Source organism: Anastrepha ludens, chromosome 2, assembly GCF_028408465.1.
Source record: "Anastrepha ludens isolate Willacy chromosome 2, idAnaLude1.1, whole genome shotgun sequence".
NCBI classification, from domain to species: Eukaryota; Metazoa; Arthropoda; class Insecta; order Diptera; family Tephritidae; genus Anastrepha; species Anastrepha ludens.
This window is the reverse complement of record NC_071498.1, coordinates 61098239-61116834: the sequence shown is the minus strand read 5'-3', so window position 1 is coordinate 61116834 and position 18596 is coordinate 61098239. Positions and strand designations below refer to the sequence as shown.

Below are 18596 nucleotides of genomic sequence, written 5' to 3'. Positions count from 1 at the left end.
AATTTTTCCTTCTTTACAACAATTTAAGTTTGTTTCATTATGGTTTTTGCGTTTACTCCAATTAAACGTTTCAGAGTTACACAAGTTTTAAAATGCCCTAATTTCTGTTGACTCCATGCGCATGTCACATGGCCATTTTCGTTCCTTCGTATATTATATAAATTCCATGGATAACCTTGTTTTAAAAACTCACCACTGTTAAACATCCACCGGCTTAATGCGTTCGAAACCTATTGTAATCAGTCCGCGTTGCAACTCTGCTTTTACTTTTGTAATTTTCTCATTCTCCCTTTTTCTGCATTTGACAGCTTGATCAGCTTAATGGTGAAAAAATGCCAACCTGTAAAATATCTTTGCGTTTGCGCTGTTTGTTGTTTAACAAATTAATTAAAATTCAAACAAATGACCGCTAAATTATAAAGTGTAAAATATAAATAGTAAATTTTAGGTGCAAATCATTTGAATGTAAAGTGTAGTGTTTTTAAAAGTATGGAATTGTACCAAAATGCTGGGTAGCGTAAGACTCACTCCAAGGACGTTAAAACAAAAGAAAAAGAGTCGTAAGGAATTTTCTAATTATGTGAATTCATATGAATGAAATTTCATATTAAAGTACTAAAAATCGGAAATCGCAAACCTAAAAACGCTGCCTTCTTTTAAGAATAACAAAGCATTGATCAAAGGTATCGTTTAACAAAGATAATTTCGTCACCAATCACATACCTCTTCATTTGGTAATTTGACATTTTTTCTCAATGAAAACCGGACTGGTTAGTTCATTTGTGCGTTCGCTTGGAAACAGCCATGGCCAATACAAATAAGAATACGTGAAACGTTGTGTATGCAGACGCTGTTACAGCTAAAGCAATCCAGTGCCGAAGAGCTAATAAAAAAACACATAGAAAAACAATAAAAGAAAAAGTGTAGAAACAACAAGCGTGTAGGCCGCAGCAGCCAAAGTGGTAAGCGGAGTACCACGTTAGGTGTGTAGGAAAAACTTGATTTCTACGTGCCTCCCTTCATTGCTTTGCCGATAAAAAACAGACAATAAACAAACTCCAAACTATTAACTTGGGATTTTTTATGCTGGTGAATGATCTACAAGTGCGGCTGCGTACAATCAGTCACAACGGTTGATAAAGAAGCATTCGCATTTGTGCACCGATGGCCCACCATAATTAAATCTAAGACACGCGACAAGCAAGTTTACCAACTACCTTTGGCGTGTAACAACAGTATTGTGGAGTTTGAAGCTATTTGCGCGCTCAGTGAGATTACAGGTTAGCAACCAAATTTAATTTTGCCATCATGTTCGTGTCATAATTAATATCAACTTTTTTTTAGTTTTCACATCAATTATGCATCACCATCATCCACTATCACCCTCACAGTCTGCTGCAGGTGCACCTTCTGCTGGCAGCAATGGAGCGGCCTCCGCGCTGCCTAATGTAAGCGCCAACAACACTGTAGCTGGTCCTGGCGGTGGTAATGGGCCCAGCACTAGTGCAGGCACTTCACATGTGCAGCAGCGACGTCGAAAGAAACGCCCGAACTATGGTACACGCACAGTGGAGGTTCGTCGCGGTTACAATGGATTCGGTTTTACCATATCTGGCCAGCAGCCCTGCCGTCTATCGTGTATAGTTGCCAATTCACCAGCAGACCAGGCTGGACTACGCGCTGGTGATTTTCTAATATCAGTTAATGGTTTAAACGTATCAAAGTTACCACACGAAACTGTTGTGCAATTGATTGGCAATTCATTTGGCAGTATACGGATGCAGATAGCTGAGAACTATTACTCGGATAGTTCGGATGAGGAGAATGCAGCGCTCATGCTGCAGCAACAATCGGCTGTCGCGGGATTGAATGGTGTGCTCTCCAGCCAGTTTGGTTTAGCTGGAGGTGGCGCACGCGCTAAGCCCCGTTATCTGCATCACAAAGCGAAGATGCATCGATTGCGCAATTCGCCACAAAAGAAGCGCTCTGTGACTTTACAGCAGCAACAACAATTGGCGCGTGCCGAACAGCTTTCAAAGTGTGTGTCTGCACTCAAACCGATGGAACTACAGAAATTGCGCCCGCTCATTGAGGATCTACCGCTACCTGCAGGTGGATCTGCGTATGTATTGCCAAGTGGTAGCGCACCAAAAGTAGCTGCAGCTGCTGTAGCAACTTCGTCCAACTCTGGCGCCGACTTGGCAAATGTAAATGCCATGGCGCGTGCACCGGCCGCTGCGTTGGAATATCGCGCAATTGTCGGTTATTTGGGCACTATCGAAATGCCGAAACAAATTTCGAATAGTTCAAAATTGCAGACAGTCCGCTCTTGCATACGCAAGTTACGGCAGGAAAAGCGGCAACCCAACATGGTATTAATGACTATACTGCCCGACTGTCTGCGTCTACAAGCGGCGAACGGCAATACACTTGCAAGTTACGCCTCTGAACGCTTAAACTATGTGAGCTCATCATCGGAAAGTGAGAATCGTTTCTTCGGTTTGGTCACCAGTGCCGTGCACACCTCACAAATGGACGAAGAAGATGAAGATGACGACGATCTGCACAATGACGCAATGAATGCACGCAATGGTCAAGCAGCAGTAGGTGCTGGTGGCAATAATGGGAATGCGCACATCAGTATTTCGAATAGTTGCCATGTTTTTGTAGTGGACACAAAGTTGTGTGAGCATCAGACGCATATGCCGCGCGCTGCCGAATTTCGTATACACTGTACACGCGATCCCATATCAAGTCTGTGCCTGGAGTTCCCAAATAACTCCGAATACGTCGTGAATCTCATACGCAGCATGTATACAATGCGCATAATGCCACCGGTGGTCAGACATCATGCGGCCGAGGATCTTATGAATGGAGGAGGTGGCGGGGGGCCAGCAGCGGCTGCGCATTCACCACAGCCCAGTAATCATAGCGAGATCTCAACAACCACATCGAATTCGGATTCGGGCATCGGATTTCACAATGACTGCAACAACATCTCTGATCGCATACTAGTGGTGGACTTTCCTGGTGCGCCGGAGCTACGCATGCGGCCAATGGGCGCACGTCCGATGGGCATATTCAACAACTTCGACAATGTTATAGATAAGCGACCAGCTGCACGCGCAATGCCTGAAGCGAACACACCACCCGAGAGCGCTGCTGGTGCATCCAATAGCAGCAGCGTGCATTGCCAAGCGGCATGTCCAAATCTACTCGCTAACTTCAATCTCGTCAAGAGCCCTGCCACGTCGCTACAAACAACACGCTCTTGTGATGATGTGCTGGCGTTGGTCGAACGCAGCGCAGACGATGGCGAGGCAGCCATTTTAGATCAGCAGCAGCTAGCCGTACCTCATGCATCCATGGACGATATTTCATTGCACTCTGCCGCTCCCTCAGCGTCTGCCATAAGCTGTTCCGCTGCTGATGATCATCTCTTTCTACATCCTGCCGCGTGTATGCTGGCGATGCAACATCAAAAACTACGTCCCACTGCAAGCCAAGTGTATACGTTACTGCAGGATTGTCTATCGCGCGCGCGCATTTCACGGCAATCAATACCGGCCCATCCAACCGCGAATACGTTACATAGTAAGCAACAAAATGCGCAAAGCGGCAGCATAACTGGTGCAGCTGCACCACCGCCAAACAAGCGGCATTCAATTGGCTTTCAAGCATCAGATATTGCACCACCGGCTTCAACGCTCACTGGCGGGAATTTTGATACGAATATATGGAAAAGTTTGCAGGACTTACGCGATAATAACGGCAAAGAACAGTCAAATGTGCCACGCATGCTGGATGGCATCAACAGTGAACCAGATCTGCTGGTAAGTTCGTAAGCATATACAGAGTGGATTTTAATGAATTTGCTGCATTAGTCTGATAGTTAAAAGAATAACTACTTTTCTAAAAGCGTTTCTTTTTGCGAATTTTTGAGTGTCGAATGGCGAAGACCTTATTTTCCATAAGAAAACACTTTGCGATTAGATTGATTTAGATAAAAATCGCAATTTAAATTTCAAGATTTAGCGACTGATAAGACACATGAATAAAATGTATATTCGGGCTGAACTAAACATAATTTTGGGTCGTCCTCAATATTAAACAACTCGAAATCCAAGCCCATTGTGGACATGAAACTTGAAATGATAGAAAATGTTTGAAAAAAAATTTGGGAGGTTATGAGTAAAAGATTAAGGCCAGTAAACAGTGATGCATCTGCGGGGGCGGGGTATATCTTGATGGCATGGTCGCATTACTACTCTTAATACTGTTTTTGCATCATTACTAACCTCTGTCAATGTCTGTGAAGCTTCACTCTTTATGCAAATTGCATACATAATCGCTTATCCAATTCATAATTCCTGTGAAACTGATTCCGGTTGTTGGTTTTGAACCCTGTGGGGTAGCCGTTGATCTGCAGTTGGCCAATTCATCGGCAATTTCATTTCCTTGAACACCGCGGTGCCCTGGAACCTATATAAGTACAAGCTTATTCCCTATTGCAACAGAATTGTGCTTTTCTTACATTTTTGAACAATATTAGAAGTTTGCTTTGCATTCTCCAGAGCTCTTAGTGCAGCCTGATTATCAGACTCCAATCTGTTAACCGCTACATCTCCTCTCAGAAGATGATAACGATCGACATCATCGGCCTTAACAACCGCGCTGTTAATTCTGCCTTCTCCAAACTATATAAAGAGGCAAAGCGTATGGGTCTGATGGTCAATGAGGACAAAACGAAGTACCTCCTGTCATCAAACAAACAGTCAGCGCACTCGCGTATCGGCACCAACGTCATTGTTGACAGCTATGATTTCGAGGTTGTAAAAGACTTCGTATACTTAGGAACCAGCATTAACACCGATAACAATGTCAGCCTTGAAATCCAACGTAGAATCTCTCTTGCCAACAAGTGCTACTTTGGACTAAGTAGGCAACTGAGCAGTAAAGTCCTCTCTCGACGAACAAAATTAACACTCAGCGACGCTTGGAGTGTTTGAGAGAAAGATTCTGCGTAAGATTTTTGGACCTTTGCACGTTGGCAACGGCTAATACCGCAGGCGGTGGAACGATGAGCTGTATGGGCTTTACGTCGACCTAGACATAGTGCAGCGAATAAAGATCCAGCGGCTACGCAGGCTCCGGCCCTGAAAGTATTTGATGCGGTACCAGCTGGTAGTAGCAGAGGAAGAGGAAGACCTCCTCTGCGTTGGAAAGATCAGGTGGAGAAGGACTTGGCTTCACTTGGTGTGTCCAATTGGCGCCGGTTAGCACGAGAAAGAAACGATTGGCGCGCTTTGTTAAACTCGGCCAAATCGCGCCAGCGGTTAGAGCACGAATTAAGAGAAGAAGAAGTTGAATATTCAGCTTAGGTGTATCAAAAGATTTATAGTAGAATTTTATGACAAATATTTTTGTAGTACATTTTAACCCGTTACGGCTATATTTTGCTCTTTCCCTCAAAAGAGTATCCATCTATTGAGGAGTTAGAAGGCTAAAGTGCTCCACAAATATGTTGCCCGTAATTTTATTTATTTTTTTATAAATAAAACTGCTGAACAAATCATACATCTGATATCTAAGGATTACATACATAGTTTCCGATGCCGATTTGCCTCAAGAATGCGCAAAAAATGTAAAACGTTGTTAAGGGGTCATAAAATTTGACGTCTAATAAACTTTGAAATCGTCGATACACAATTTTTTCTTCTCCCCTCTACTGGAATATGTTCCAAATAATATTTCCGAAACTTTGTTATTTTAGAAAAACTTAATTTTTGTCTTATAGTGATTTAAAAAATATGAAAAGCAAAATATGAATACTAATTGGTTCTAATTGTGTGGCTACCACTGTATACATACATATATAAACGCTCATGCCATCTGAATTATTCGTGCTTGTCAATATATTTCTACCAGTATTTGCTTTTGCGTTTTTCCATTTCCTTATCAGCAAAAACTAACTGATAAGCTAACAAAAAATTCTCAAAACTTTAAGTGAGTACACTCGAAAATGTATCAAAGCTCATTTGGTTGTCCAGTCAAAGTATTCATGCGATGCCCTATATATATATATAATTGGCGCGTACACCCTTTTTGGGTGTTTGGCCGAGCTCCTCCTCCTATTTGTGGTGGGCGTCTTGTTGTTGTTCCACAAATGGAGGGACCTACAGTTTTAAGCCGACTCCAAACGGCAGATATTTTTATGAGGTGCTTTTTCATGGCAGAAATACACTCGGAGATTTGCCATTGCCTGCCGAGGAGCGACCGCTATTAGAAAAATGTGCCCTAGAGGGCATAGAAATTTTCGAATTTCTCCAGAATTTTGGTCTTATTCAAAAATGCCTGAAAATTTTAATTATGATTCAAAGGCAAATTCTCCAAAATAATATTCAAATATAATTTGTTAGTAAAGCAAATTGAATTTAAATCCAAACCATGGAGCTTTCACGGGCGTCAAGGCTCAATAAATTTTAAGCCTCTAATCCAATTTCGCTTTTCTTAATTTTTTAGTTGCTCAGTTTTGAAGCATTCTGTAAACCGCCGGCGTTTCTATACATCATAAACATAATCTCATTCTCTTTTGTAATCAAACTTTTTTTCGGTAAAGCATGAAAGGCAGTCAAGTGACAAAATTGTTGGCTATCTATTGCGATGTTGGTCCTACCCAATTCTTCTGAGGCTGATTTGCTGGAATGCTTGACACGTGGTGTGAGATGTTTAGATTAGAAAGCACCCACTATCCTTAATGGTAATAATGAAAAGGATTTCAGTAAATGGATGAGCTAACAAGAGATGCTTATATTGCCTTAGCTATTCGGCTCTATAGTGTTACGATTAGGTACTAAGTGGGTAAATTAAGAGCGAAGCAAGTATTGGGGAGTAATAGAGGGCCTTAGATACTTGAAACCATTTTGTTATACTTACAACAGAAAGGACTTTCAAATATTTGGTTAGCCTAACATTAGGCTACTTACTGGTTACTTCTTCTTCTTCTTAATTGGCGCGATAACCGCTTACGCGATTTTGGCCGAGTTTAACAAAGCGCGCCAGTCGTTTCTTTCTCGTGCTAACCGGCGCCAATTGGACACACCAAGTGAAGCCAAGTCCTTCTCCACCTGATCTTTCCAACGCAGAACGCAGAGGAGGCCTTCCTCTTCCTCTACTACCACCAGCTGGTACCGCATCGAATACTTTCAAAGCCGGAGCGTTTGTATCCATTCGGACGACATGACCCAGCCAACGAAGCCGCTGGATCTTTATTCGCTGCGCTATGTCTATGTCGTCGTAAAGCTCATACAGCTCATCGTTCCATCGTCTGCGATATTCGCCGTTGCCAACGTGCAAAGGTCCAAAAATCTTACGCAGAATCTTTCTCTCGAACACTCCAAGCGTCGCTTCATCGGATGTTGTCATCGTCCAAGCTTCTGCGCCATACGTTAGGACGGGCATGATGAGAGTCTTGTAGAGTGTTAGTTTTGTTCGTCGAGAGAGGACTTTACTGCTCAGTTGCCTACTTAGTCCAAAGTAGCACTTGTTGGCAAGAGAGATTCTACGTTGGATTTCAAGGCTGACATTGTTATCGGTGTTAATGCTGGTTCCTAAGTAAACGAAGTCTTTTACAACCTCAAAATTATAACTGTCAACAGTGACGTGAGTGCCGATACGCGAGTGCGCCGACTGTTTGTTTGAAGACAGGAGGTACTTCGTTTTGTCCTCGTTCACCACCAAAACCATTCGCTTTGCCTCTTTATCCAGTTTGGAGAAGGCAGAACTCACAGCGCGGTTGTTAAGGCCGATGATGTCAATATCATCGGCATACGCCAACAATTGTACGCTCTCATAAAATATTGTGCCTGAGCGATTCAGTTCTGCGGTTCGTACGATGCTCTCCAACATCAGGTTAAAGAAGTCACACGACAGCGAGTCACCCTGTCTGAAACCTCGTTTGGTATCAAACGGCTCGGAGAGGTCCTTCCCAATTCTGACGGTGCTGCTGGTATTGAGCAACGTCATCTTACACAGCCGTATTAGTTTTGCGGGGATACCAAATTCAGACATAGCGGCATACAGGTAACTCCTTTCCGTACTGTCGAATGCAGCTTTGAAGTCGACGAAAAGATGGTGTGTGTCGATTCTCCTTTCATGGGTCTTTTCCAAGATTTGGCGTATTGTGAATATTTGGTCGATGGTAGACTTTCCAGGTCTGAAGCCACACTGATAAGGTCCAATCAGTTGGTTGACGGTGGGCTTCAGCCTTTCACACAATACGCTCGCTAGGACCTTATAGGCGATATTTAGAAGACTAATCCCGCGGTAATTGGCACAAATTGCAGGATCGCCCTTCTTATGGATTGGGCAGAGCACACTTAAATTCCAATCGGCAGGCATGCTTTCATCCGACCATATTTTGCATAGGAGTTGATGCATGCACCTTACCAGCTCCTCGCCGCCATGTTTGGAACGACAATTCCGTCGTCAACGATTGGGGTATCGGGATCTTCACATTCTCTATGACATGCGCAGCTGTCCCCGTTTAACAGGTTCGAGAAGTGTTCCCTCCATAATTTAAGATTGCTCTGTACGTCAGTCACCAGATCGCCGTCTTTGTTCTTACTGATTACTTACCCAGTCAAAATTGCACTTTCGCACATAGATCGCTTAGATGCGTCTACAGAGAGGGTTACATTGGCGCCATTGGCTTAAGAATGTCGGAGCATATTTTCTGTTAATTTACAGCATTGGGCAGACGGAGATTAGAACACTATAACTCCTGTGTAATCTTGAGACTTCGGGTTGCTCTTCAGACCAAATACGGCAAATTTGCTTATTTATGTTGCCATTAAGCCAAAATTGACCTCTTCGCTGAACACCAGAAGTTGTCAATGAATACTGAAAAAATTATGTATTTAATTTGACAGTAGTTACGCGAGATCTGTCAAAAAAAACCCCTATTGGAAAAGTACCTCCAATCTAATCACCCTTTACAAGATACCCTTAAGGTGGCGGTGTCCATTCATTTTGTCACTTCCAGTATTTTATTTATCCATCCAAATTACAGTAACGATCTACAGTTTAGTTCGAATTAAAGTTTCTCACCTCATAGAGGTACAGATATTGAATACTTAATCACCAAATGTTTAAAAGCAAAAACATTATCGAGCATGCAATCTTCACTAACTAAGCATACCTCTCAAAGAGCTGGTAGCGTTCATGCGTGGCGGCGCTCGACTTTCGCAAGACGCCACTATCGCCAGTGAGTATCCCCTCACCTCCCTGTTTAGAGACATTTTTTCAAGCGAATTTTTGCAAAGGAAACATGATGAGTGTCTATGAGTACTCAGTAACGCGACTGCTATTCCAACTGACTACACGTAAACGTCGAAATAGCTCCTCGAAAAAGCTGCGCGTGTTCACTAAAAATATAGCATTAAAAGAATTAAGCGCAATTTGTGTAAGACGACATGCAGTGGTTGTGATTTGTAAAAAAAAAATGCGTGTCTGTGATTTGTAAAAACAAAACTAAGAAAAACTCAGATTTTTTAATTTGCGAAGCACTGCAATCATATCCATTTTACTACATACGTACATATTCACATGCATTGCACTGATAAAGGAAATAATTGTGTATGCAAATGTGGTAATTTTTGAGATTTGTGTGTGCTAAAAAGACAGAATAAATAAGTGGCCACTCCCGGTGGCTTGTGAGTTCAGTCGCGTCAGTGGGGTCATCACTTAACTTGGCGGTTATTCATATGGGAATTTGGTGTGTGGTATCTTGATATCTGCATACATATGAATGCGTGTATACACCCTGTAGGCGATTGGACTATCGCAAGACTAGTGCGGTATCAGCTCTTTTATAGACAATACCAGTTTTGCTTATTATAGGGTGATACACCAAAAAACAAAAAATTGCAGGTTTTCCATCAGAATTATAAAGATTTAAGTGAGATTCGAAAATACTTCCAAAAATGGAGTTTCTTATAAATAAAATTAGTTTTAATAATTTTATTTCCATTATTTTTAATAATTTTATTTCCAAAATTAGTTTTAATAATTTTATTTCCAAAAACCAACTCAGATGACAGAAGAGTTTAAGATTAGAGCGTCTGCATAGGTTAGGTTAGCTTATGTGAAGTGGCTGTCCTTCGACGCACCTAGGCCAGTTAGAGGTTCCATGTGATACCACCTTAACTATCCTAGCCTTACTCTACTTGGTCCTCTCTAAACCATTTTGTGGTCTTTATAAAGCGTGTTATGCTAGCTAGTTTGAGATTCGCAACATCCGCAATGTTGTCCAGAAAAGCGAGATCGAGCTATCTCAACCGTTTTCTACACAGAGCCGTGAGCCCGCATAGAAGTTGTTCCAGACAGTCGACAGTTCTAGTCTATATTGACAGCGTCTACAATAGTTATTGGATGGTGTTCGTAATCTACTGCCTTGTCTTCCTACACCCTTTTTGGGTGTTTGGCCGAGCTCCTCCTCCTATTTGTGGTGTGCGTCTTGATGTTGTTCAACAAATGAAGGAACCTACAGTTTCAAGCCCACTCCGAACGGCAGATATTTTTATGAGGAGCTTTTTCATGGCAGAAATACCCTCGGAGGTTTGCCATTGAAAAATGTTTTTCTTAATTTGGTGTTTCACCGAGATTCGAACCTACGTTCTCTTCGTGAATTCTGAATGGTAGTCTCGCACCAACCCATTCGGCTACGGCGGCCGCCTATGTCGAGCTTGTCCTGACTAATTTGAAGCGAGGAGCCCAATCTAGCTAACTCATCCATCTTACATCTACCTTTAATGTTACTACCCTAATGTAGATGTTATGACTCTATTAGAGAGACGAAGCATTACCGTTATTTATGGCATAAGATCTGATTCATGCGCTTGATAGATAGATACAGTAGTACTTCCACATTATGATTCTCTACTCGCCATAATACCTCATGCAGACCCAGTTCTTTCAATAAACCTAAGACGGTACTTTTCTGGCCGTATCAGGTGGTATAGCATAACATTTGAGAAGCACAAGTGATGATGTCTTCGGAGATAATCGCAGAATCTGCAGGAGTCGTTAGACTATATCCCGAGCCTGTACAGATGACTGCGTAGTCTGCAATGACCAGAAAGAGTGGGAGTGAGCATTCTTAGTTTCTCCTTCTTAAGATGTTAATGTACCCCAATCAAATGTCGACTAATTTGTCTGTTTGTTCATTTGATCGCATTACATCGCATACAAGTCCAGCGTAGTCAACTTGCAGCACAGACCAACCAATTAAGATTATAAAGACGGCCTTAGTGTGCGAAAATGTAATCATTCGAGGGGTTTTACGGCATGATGTGACATCCTGCAAAAAACAAAGATCATCTATGTCAAAAAGTACGTGGTTATCACAAATTTACAGCGCTCACTGCTTCACAAGATGGCGCTTAGTAGCTTTTTCGGGAAAAATGGGCAAATATTACCACCACCCCAAAATCTGCGCCAAAATTTCACTATCTATGTTTACATTGGCTTTTCCATAGCCAACATTGAAGGATTTCTGATTTGTAAGATATTAAAAAAATTGTCTGTCAAAAAAGATGATTTATCTGCCGAATTGAACGTCGAGTTCGAGCTTAAATTAAGAAGCAATAACGATTCGGATGAGCGTTTGCCTTCAAATGCTGGTAAAATTAAACTTTGTAAGCGAAAAATTCTCATAATCAACAGTCTTAGGAAAGAAATAAGATCAAAGATGCCCAAATCTTAGTCCCGCGAGAGCAAGCAGCTAAGGAGAAGGTGCCGAGATGAATCCACCTCATTCTCCATACAGCTGACGCAAAAAGAACTCGAAGTAATTCCAAGTCTCACGGCATGTATACCTCGCTGTTAGCGACCTGTGAGGACACCCACGAAGTTTGGGAGCTGACATTTTGTCATCCTTAGAAGATCCCTCGACCGCCTCCGATCCACACGTGGCCAGAAGGATTTCGCGACCTTACACGTCTGTGTACTTGCCCAGCTCTCGCCGAATTGACACGAAGCCCATCGTTCCAGGAGTAGAGCGCGGGTTATGAAGGGGATCACAATCCTCTCCTTTCGCGGATAAACTATCTCACAGGTTCCTTGTCTGACCAGATCATCGCATCGCAGTTTCTCGCAATGTCGCTATGACCAGGTACCCAAATGAGCCTATGTCAAAGAATTCGGATGCGAAGTGAAACCAGGCATTCCCTGGCCAGTTTCGAATGCACCGTAATAGAGCCCAGGGCCCTAATGGCCGCTTCGCCGGAGTAAATATTTACTTCTAGCGAGAAAGAGCCAGTGTTGAAATGACCTGCGATCATTTTTTTTTTTATTCGTACCATTTGGGGTAATATGCAACTAGTTCACTTTTGGTCTACATTCCTATGCATGAAAGATGCACATGACAGCAATTTGTTGCGCTTTTTTATCAAGAGAAGGAAGAAGAAAAGAAAATTGCGAATGCGAATGCGAATATGAGTACGGAAAAATAGTGCAAATTCATGCTGACCAATAGCGCTGACGTCATCGATGTTTTGATGTTTTGTGTTGATTTTGTTTTTAATGTGATTTTTCCTGTTGTCGCTCCCTTTGTTTTTTTTTTTTAATTTTTGTGTGCGCAAGGGATTTTTGTGTCGTCGTGTTGTGTTGTTATAATTGTTTTACAACCTCTATTCTACACAATGCAATTCAGTACTTTAATTGCTTTAATTAAATTTCAACCAATTAATAAATTTACACAAACAATCGCACTCGGCCAGCGCGAGTGTCTGTCCCCAGATGCTCAGTTAGTCAGTCGACAGCCCAAGTGAAGTGACTTAGATACTGCAACGACAATATTTTTGTTATTTTACTGGAATTGCTCAAGTGACCTTTTGTCAATTTGTTGCTCCTTGCCGCGCTCTTTATCGTCGCCACTATTTAGGTGTGCGTTTGTGTGTGTGTGCGGACACATTTTTCGATATAGTATCTCATAAATTTATGTTGTTATTGTAACTCGTGCTCGCATTGCTATTCTGATCGTGTATGAGATTTTCTTTTGTCAATCAAAAACTTTTACGTTTCAGTTTCTGACGACTTGTGGTTGTGCTGGCAGCTCAGACTTTTATTTTACGCGCATGCAGTTGCGTTGCTATAAAAAAGTAAAAACTAAAAGCTAAAGAAAAATTTATTATTATTTTTTTTTTATTAAAATAAAATAAAACAATAACCAAACTACCATCGCCAGTGCGCTGTGCTTGGCTGGCAGTCCCAGCTGTGTTCTAATTAGTGCCTAATGTGCCGCCGTCCACGCGCATTTTTTTAATTTATTTTGTTTGTGTGTTTATTTGAGAAAACTTCCGATGCAGCATACTGCCACGCCGCCAATTACTTCCTCAATGCAAAATTTATGGCGATTTATTTTCAATTTACAAATGTTTATTGTCAATAAAATATAAGAAGTATTATTATTATCATTTATAATTTTTAATATATATTTATATCTTCGTTTAAAGTGCAAATCCGTGTGTGTGAGGTTACCAAATTTTAGAGGAGTGCATAAAACTGTCTGTTGGTGTATCGTTCGGTAGTGCCCGGATTCGACCCATTTCAGACTACTTTTAGAAAATATTTTTTAATAATGAAAGGATACGGTTTGAGCTTTTCTTGAGCCAGAAGCTTTCGACATGCAAATCTCATTTTAGGCACGAATGCCAGTTACGAGGTTTTGCAAAATCATGACACGCGATTCTGCTCAGGATGTCAAATAACGAAAAAAAATAAATTTAATAAAAATTAAACAAAAATATTACCAACAAAAAGTTGAAACGAACAGAATAATCAAAAAAACAAAAACAACACTAAATAGGCATAATAAATAAAATATTACCACAAAAGGTAGAAAGTAAAATTATGAGCAAAAGTACTGTAAATAAAATTTTTAGTTATGGTACAGTAAAAAACCACAAATAAGAAAATTTAAAAAATACTGTCGAAAAATATAAAATTAAAATATGTACGAGTTCGAGTTCGAGTATATGCAAACAAGCATCAGAAAAAAGTTTTTTTTGTGTTTTAATTACACTCAGATAAAAATAAATTAACAAAAAAGGCAAGGATTAAATCTAAATATTAGGAACATTTTGGAGCAAAAGTGCAAAAAATAATATTTTCAGTTACGACAAAAAAACAAAAAACAAAAAATGCAATAAAAAGTAAAAAAATTAGAAAGTGTTTAAAATAGTGGCGAAAATTCGAAAGTATATTAGAATAAAAATAGTATCAAAATAATATAACACAAATTGGGCATCATGGGTAAAAAAAATTTGCACAAGTGAAAAATGTACTTAATATTTAAAATAGCAAATTTCATTGAAAATAACTTTACATGAAATCAAAGCAAAAAATTTTAAATGAAGAAAAATCCAGTGAGGTAGACAAATTTTCAACAATTAAGGCAAAAAGTAACACATGGGCTGGAAAATCCCGGTCCTAACAAAGAAACCCCTTTTTTTTGTTCAAAATTTGTTTCATTCGACAACGTAATTTCCATCAAGATCAACGCAATCATTCCAGCCCCGCTCTAACATTTCAATACCACTTTTGTAGAACGATTTATCTTTTGCCTCGAAATAGATAGACCTCCGTTTCAGCGGTAACCTCTTCATTCGAGCGAAATTTCTTACCGGCGACTATTTTTTTTTAGGTCTGCGAACAGCCAGTAGTCGTTAGGAGCCAAATCTGGGGAATGTGGGGAGTGGTGGTGGTGGGAACCATTCGAAGTTCAATTCATGTAGTTTTGCCATTGTTCAGCATCATCAACATGTTCTTGTTTTTGGTCAACAGTGAGCAAACGCGGCACCCACTTTGAACAGAGCATTCTCATAATCAAATCCTCATGCAATATAAAGCCGACACGTTCTTTTGATATCTTTACGATGTACGATGGGTTTTTTATGTTTTCTGGTATTACCGCCTCATTTGGACTCGACTGGTACACTGCGTTGTGCATCATCGGTGTCTCTACGACCACGTTTAAAGTCAGCAAACCATCGTTATATTGCTGTCTCTGATAGAGCGGAGTCCCCATAGCACTTTTCAAGCCATTGCTTCGCTTGAACGGTGTTTTTTCGCCCATTAAAAAGCCGTATAAAATTAAAACACGAAATTCTTTTTGATCCATTGTTTTGAAAATAAGAAAAGTAGCGTCACTCTTAGCATAATATTATTATTATTATTAGAAGGCCATTACGCACTGCGACCAGAGCTGATCTATTGTGAAAGGCCTATTTTGTAACCCTAGAGTTTTAGGCTTTTTAAAAATTTTAGCACAGTTTTTGGTTTGTTGTTCCAAAGATTGCATGGAGATACTACGATACCACCAAGGTGGTGAAGTCTTTGTCTGCCCAACGCAGGACATTCACAAAACACATGTTCTGAGCTTTCTATGTCCGTTTCGCAAAAGCGGCAGACATTGGTCTCGGATAGACCAATATTATTTAGACGGTACCTCAGGCTGCAGTGACCTGTAAGGTATCCTGTTAAAAGACGCAGATCTACTCTGTTTAGTGAGAGAAGTTTGTCAGATATTCCTTTGTTGTGACTTAGGAATAGTTTGGCTTGACGCTGACCGGCACAGTTTAGCCAGTGTGCGGCAAGTTTTCTTTCTTCCCATTTCCTAAGGCATTCATTAATGTGGCCTTTTGTCAGTCCACAGAAAGGCTCAGGGCCAGTAAGTTGCATATTTGCTCCTTGTGTTGCAAGGTCATCAGCCATTTCATTTCCCTCATGTCCTTCATGTCCCGGAATCCAGCATAGTGTTACTATGTTGAGGTTTCCTAACGTGTTTAGAAGGTTTAGGCAATCATTTACCAATTTAGAGGTGATAGTTGTTGATAGGAGAGCTTTTAGAGCCGCTTGGCTATCTGAAAGTATGTAGATGTGAGTACCTCTCATTTTCCTTCTAAGGCATTCTCTCACACATATTTCAATGGCATGTATTTCTGCCTGGAATATTGTTGGGTAGGATCCCATCGGAATCGATTTTTTGAATTTGGGCCCATTGATTCCTGCCCCTGTTCTACCATTTTCCAATTTGGACCCATCAGTAAACCATAGCTGGGAGCCAGGTTTGAAAGTGATAACGTTAGTTCTCCAGTCTGTTCGTTCATTAATTATAACTTGGAAGTTCCTGAAGAGTATTGGTTTGGGTGATAGTATATCATCCCTATGAAGAATGGGACTATGTAGGAAGTCTTCCAAGATCTTTAAATGTCCTTTCATATTCCCACTTTTCAGTTCAGATATACCTTTTAATCTTAAGGCACTCGAGCAAGCTTCCCTTTCAATTAGAATTGGAAGCGGTGGTATGTTCAGGAGCACACCCAATGCATCCGTGGGTTAGCATAATAACACACGAACTAATGAATAGAACGTGATGAAATTTTAACAGCTGTATTTTTATGATTAGTACTACCTGAAAAGGAGGTAAATGCAATAAAACTAGTGTCATCTATATGTTTGGCCTGTGACTTTTCAGCCCATGTGTTAAATATGAAATGAATTAATTATGAAATCAAATTAATTTATGTTCTATAAAATATTCCATCTAAAAAATCTAAGTCCAATATGAAAGAATTTAAAAGAGAAAATTTGAAATAAAGTAAAATTAAGAGAGTAACCTTTAAAATGTGTGCGCTCGTAATAGTTTTATTCATTTTTTTTTTTTTTTTTTTTGGCTTTCGAAATTAATAAAAATTATAAAATTATATGTATTTCATTCAAAAAATTACCAAATTCGTAAATTAAACTGAGCTATGTTATCTAAATAAGGGCCAAAGCCGTAGCAAAAATAAAAATGGAAAAATTGCATTAAAAAAATGATCAAAACGTTAAATTAAATGAAAAAGCGCTGTAAAATAAATATTTGCTAAAACCGTACAATACAAAAAACAAAATCAAAAATAAATGCAAATCTTCAATGAAAAGCAACAACACTCACATTACTTGCTCACTCAACCCTCTAGTGTCTGCTACATTTGCGACAGTTTAAACTTAACATAAATAAAAATCAGCGCAAATACTCGTAAAAACGAGTATTTACATTACTAATTAAAAATGTAAACACATTCGTTTCGCATTTTTATTATTTTGTTTTACTTTTTTTTATTATAATTATTATTTTTTTTCAACAATTTCGCAATAAAAGAAAGTGCCGCCTTACAACGGGCTTCCTTGCGCTGCCTTGGTGTTATTTGTGATGTGTTTGTTTACATTTGAAGGGCGTCTCACGCACAAACTCACTTCCCACCCTCACCCCTCCACACAGTTCTCCTTATCACCATTTTTTGTTGCTGTGAATACTTTATGATGCCGCCAGCGGTAATGAGTTTATCGACTGTCTAAGTATATTTGTAAACAAAACATCCCACATACGAGTACATACATATAAATTACTCTACATCAACCCACCTACTACGTGCGCGCGTGTACAGTTGTGCGTGGGAGTGCATAATTCATCTACGAATGGATACAATATCTGTTTTGTGCGAAATTCTTCAGATGACACCCTCACTCACCTGAACGGACAATGAACAGTATGTTGGAGCTCGTTTGTGGTTTATATTCGGAGGAGAATGAGCCGGTAAGTGAAAATCTTTAGTGTCGCATATAATCTGAAATGCAAAAATTATAATTTTGTGCGCAAATAGACATATTGAAATTTACAAGTGATGATTACTAGTTTCGCCATATGATTTTACCATTACAGAAGACTAAAGTATAGAGACCTATTACATTTTTTATAGAACCTCATTCAAATGGCTGCTTTGGCTGGCTCAATTTAATTTTCAAGGAACTCTTTGCGAATCTTTTGCATTTATATTGAATTTTTATTTAGTATTGGTTTAATTCTCAGTTAATGACCGCAGAAAAGTTAATAGATGAACTGAGAAAGCGTCCCCAGTTATGGGATGTGAAAAAAAAGCGTTTGGGTATTTTTATTTTTTTTTTCTTTGACAGCTAAAATAACATCCGTTAGAAGTTCAGTTTTTAATTAGATATTTCATACATTGGTCGCTTTTCGCTTAAAAGAATTTAGAAAGTACCGAATAGCCGAAATTTTGATATAGAAATTGGCCACCAGGGGGCTGAGTTTGACTACAGTACAGCAATTCTGCTAACTTCATCCAAGAAATCCACTGTAATTGCTTATGTTACGCCCACCATCCAGAGGCAATTCAATAAATCGATAAGATAAATGCAGAAACTCACAAAAATGGATTGACTGAATGGACTACTAGACTAATTGACAAAAAGCCTGTTGAGATTTAATAGCGAAGTTACAAGAAATATGATGGTCATTGTTTAATAAGTAACCACGCCAGAAGGATAATACTCCTATACTACGATTTTTGTAGAAGCTGTCTTAAGGCCCTCGCCTCATTTGAAATGTTGTTTTTTTGGGTGTTTCTTTAAAAGCGTGTAAAACGGAAACGAAACAAGAAATTTTATTTTTGTTTTCAGTATGTTATTTTTTGATCCGTTAGAAAATAAAAAAACAAATTTTTGCCATACGAGGTTCATTCAAAAAGTTGTCA

General features: G+C 39.9%; 1 protein-coding gene across 2 annotated transcripts in view; it reads left to right on the top strand.

Annotated features, from left to right (window-relative positions):
• Window positions 1-319: 319 nt before the first annotated feature.
• Window positions 320-18596, top strand: part of LOC128871598 (regulator of G-protein signaling loco) — a 91919-nt gene continuing 73642 nt past the window's right edge. Inside the window, exons 1-2 of one of the 2 annotated variants that reach the window (XM_054113467.1) lie at window positions 320-1280; window positions 1345-3833. In XM_054113467.1, the coding sequence (XP_053969442.1) occupies window positions 1094-1280; window positions 1345-3833 (2676 nt within the window). In that variant the 5' untranslated portion in view covers window positions 320-1093. Of the gene's footprint in view, window positions 1281-1344; window positions 3834-17198; window positions 17642-18596 lie in introns of those variants that run through there. The other variant, XM_054113469.1, reaches the window with a different exon arrangement.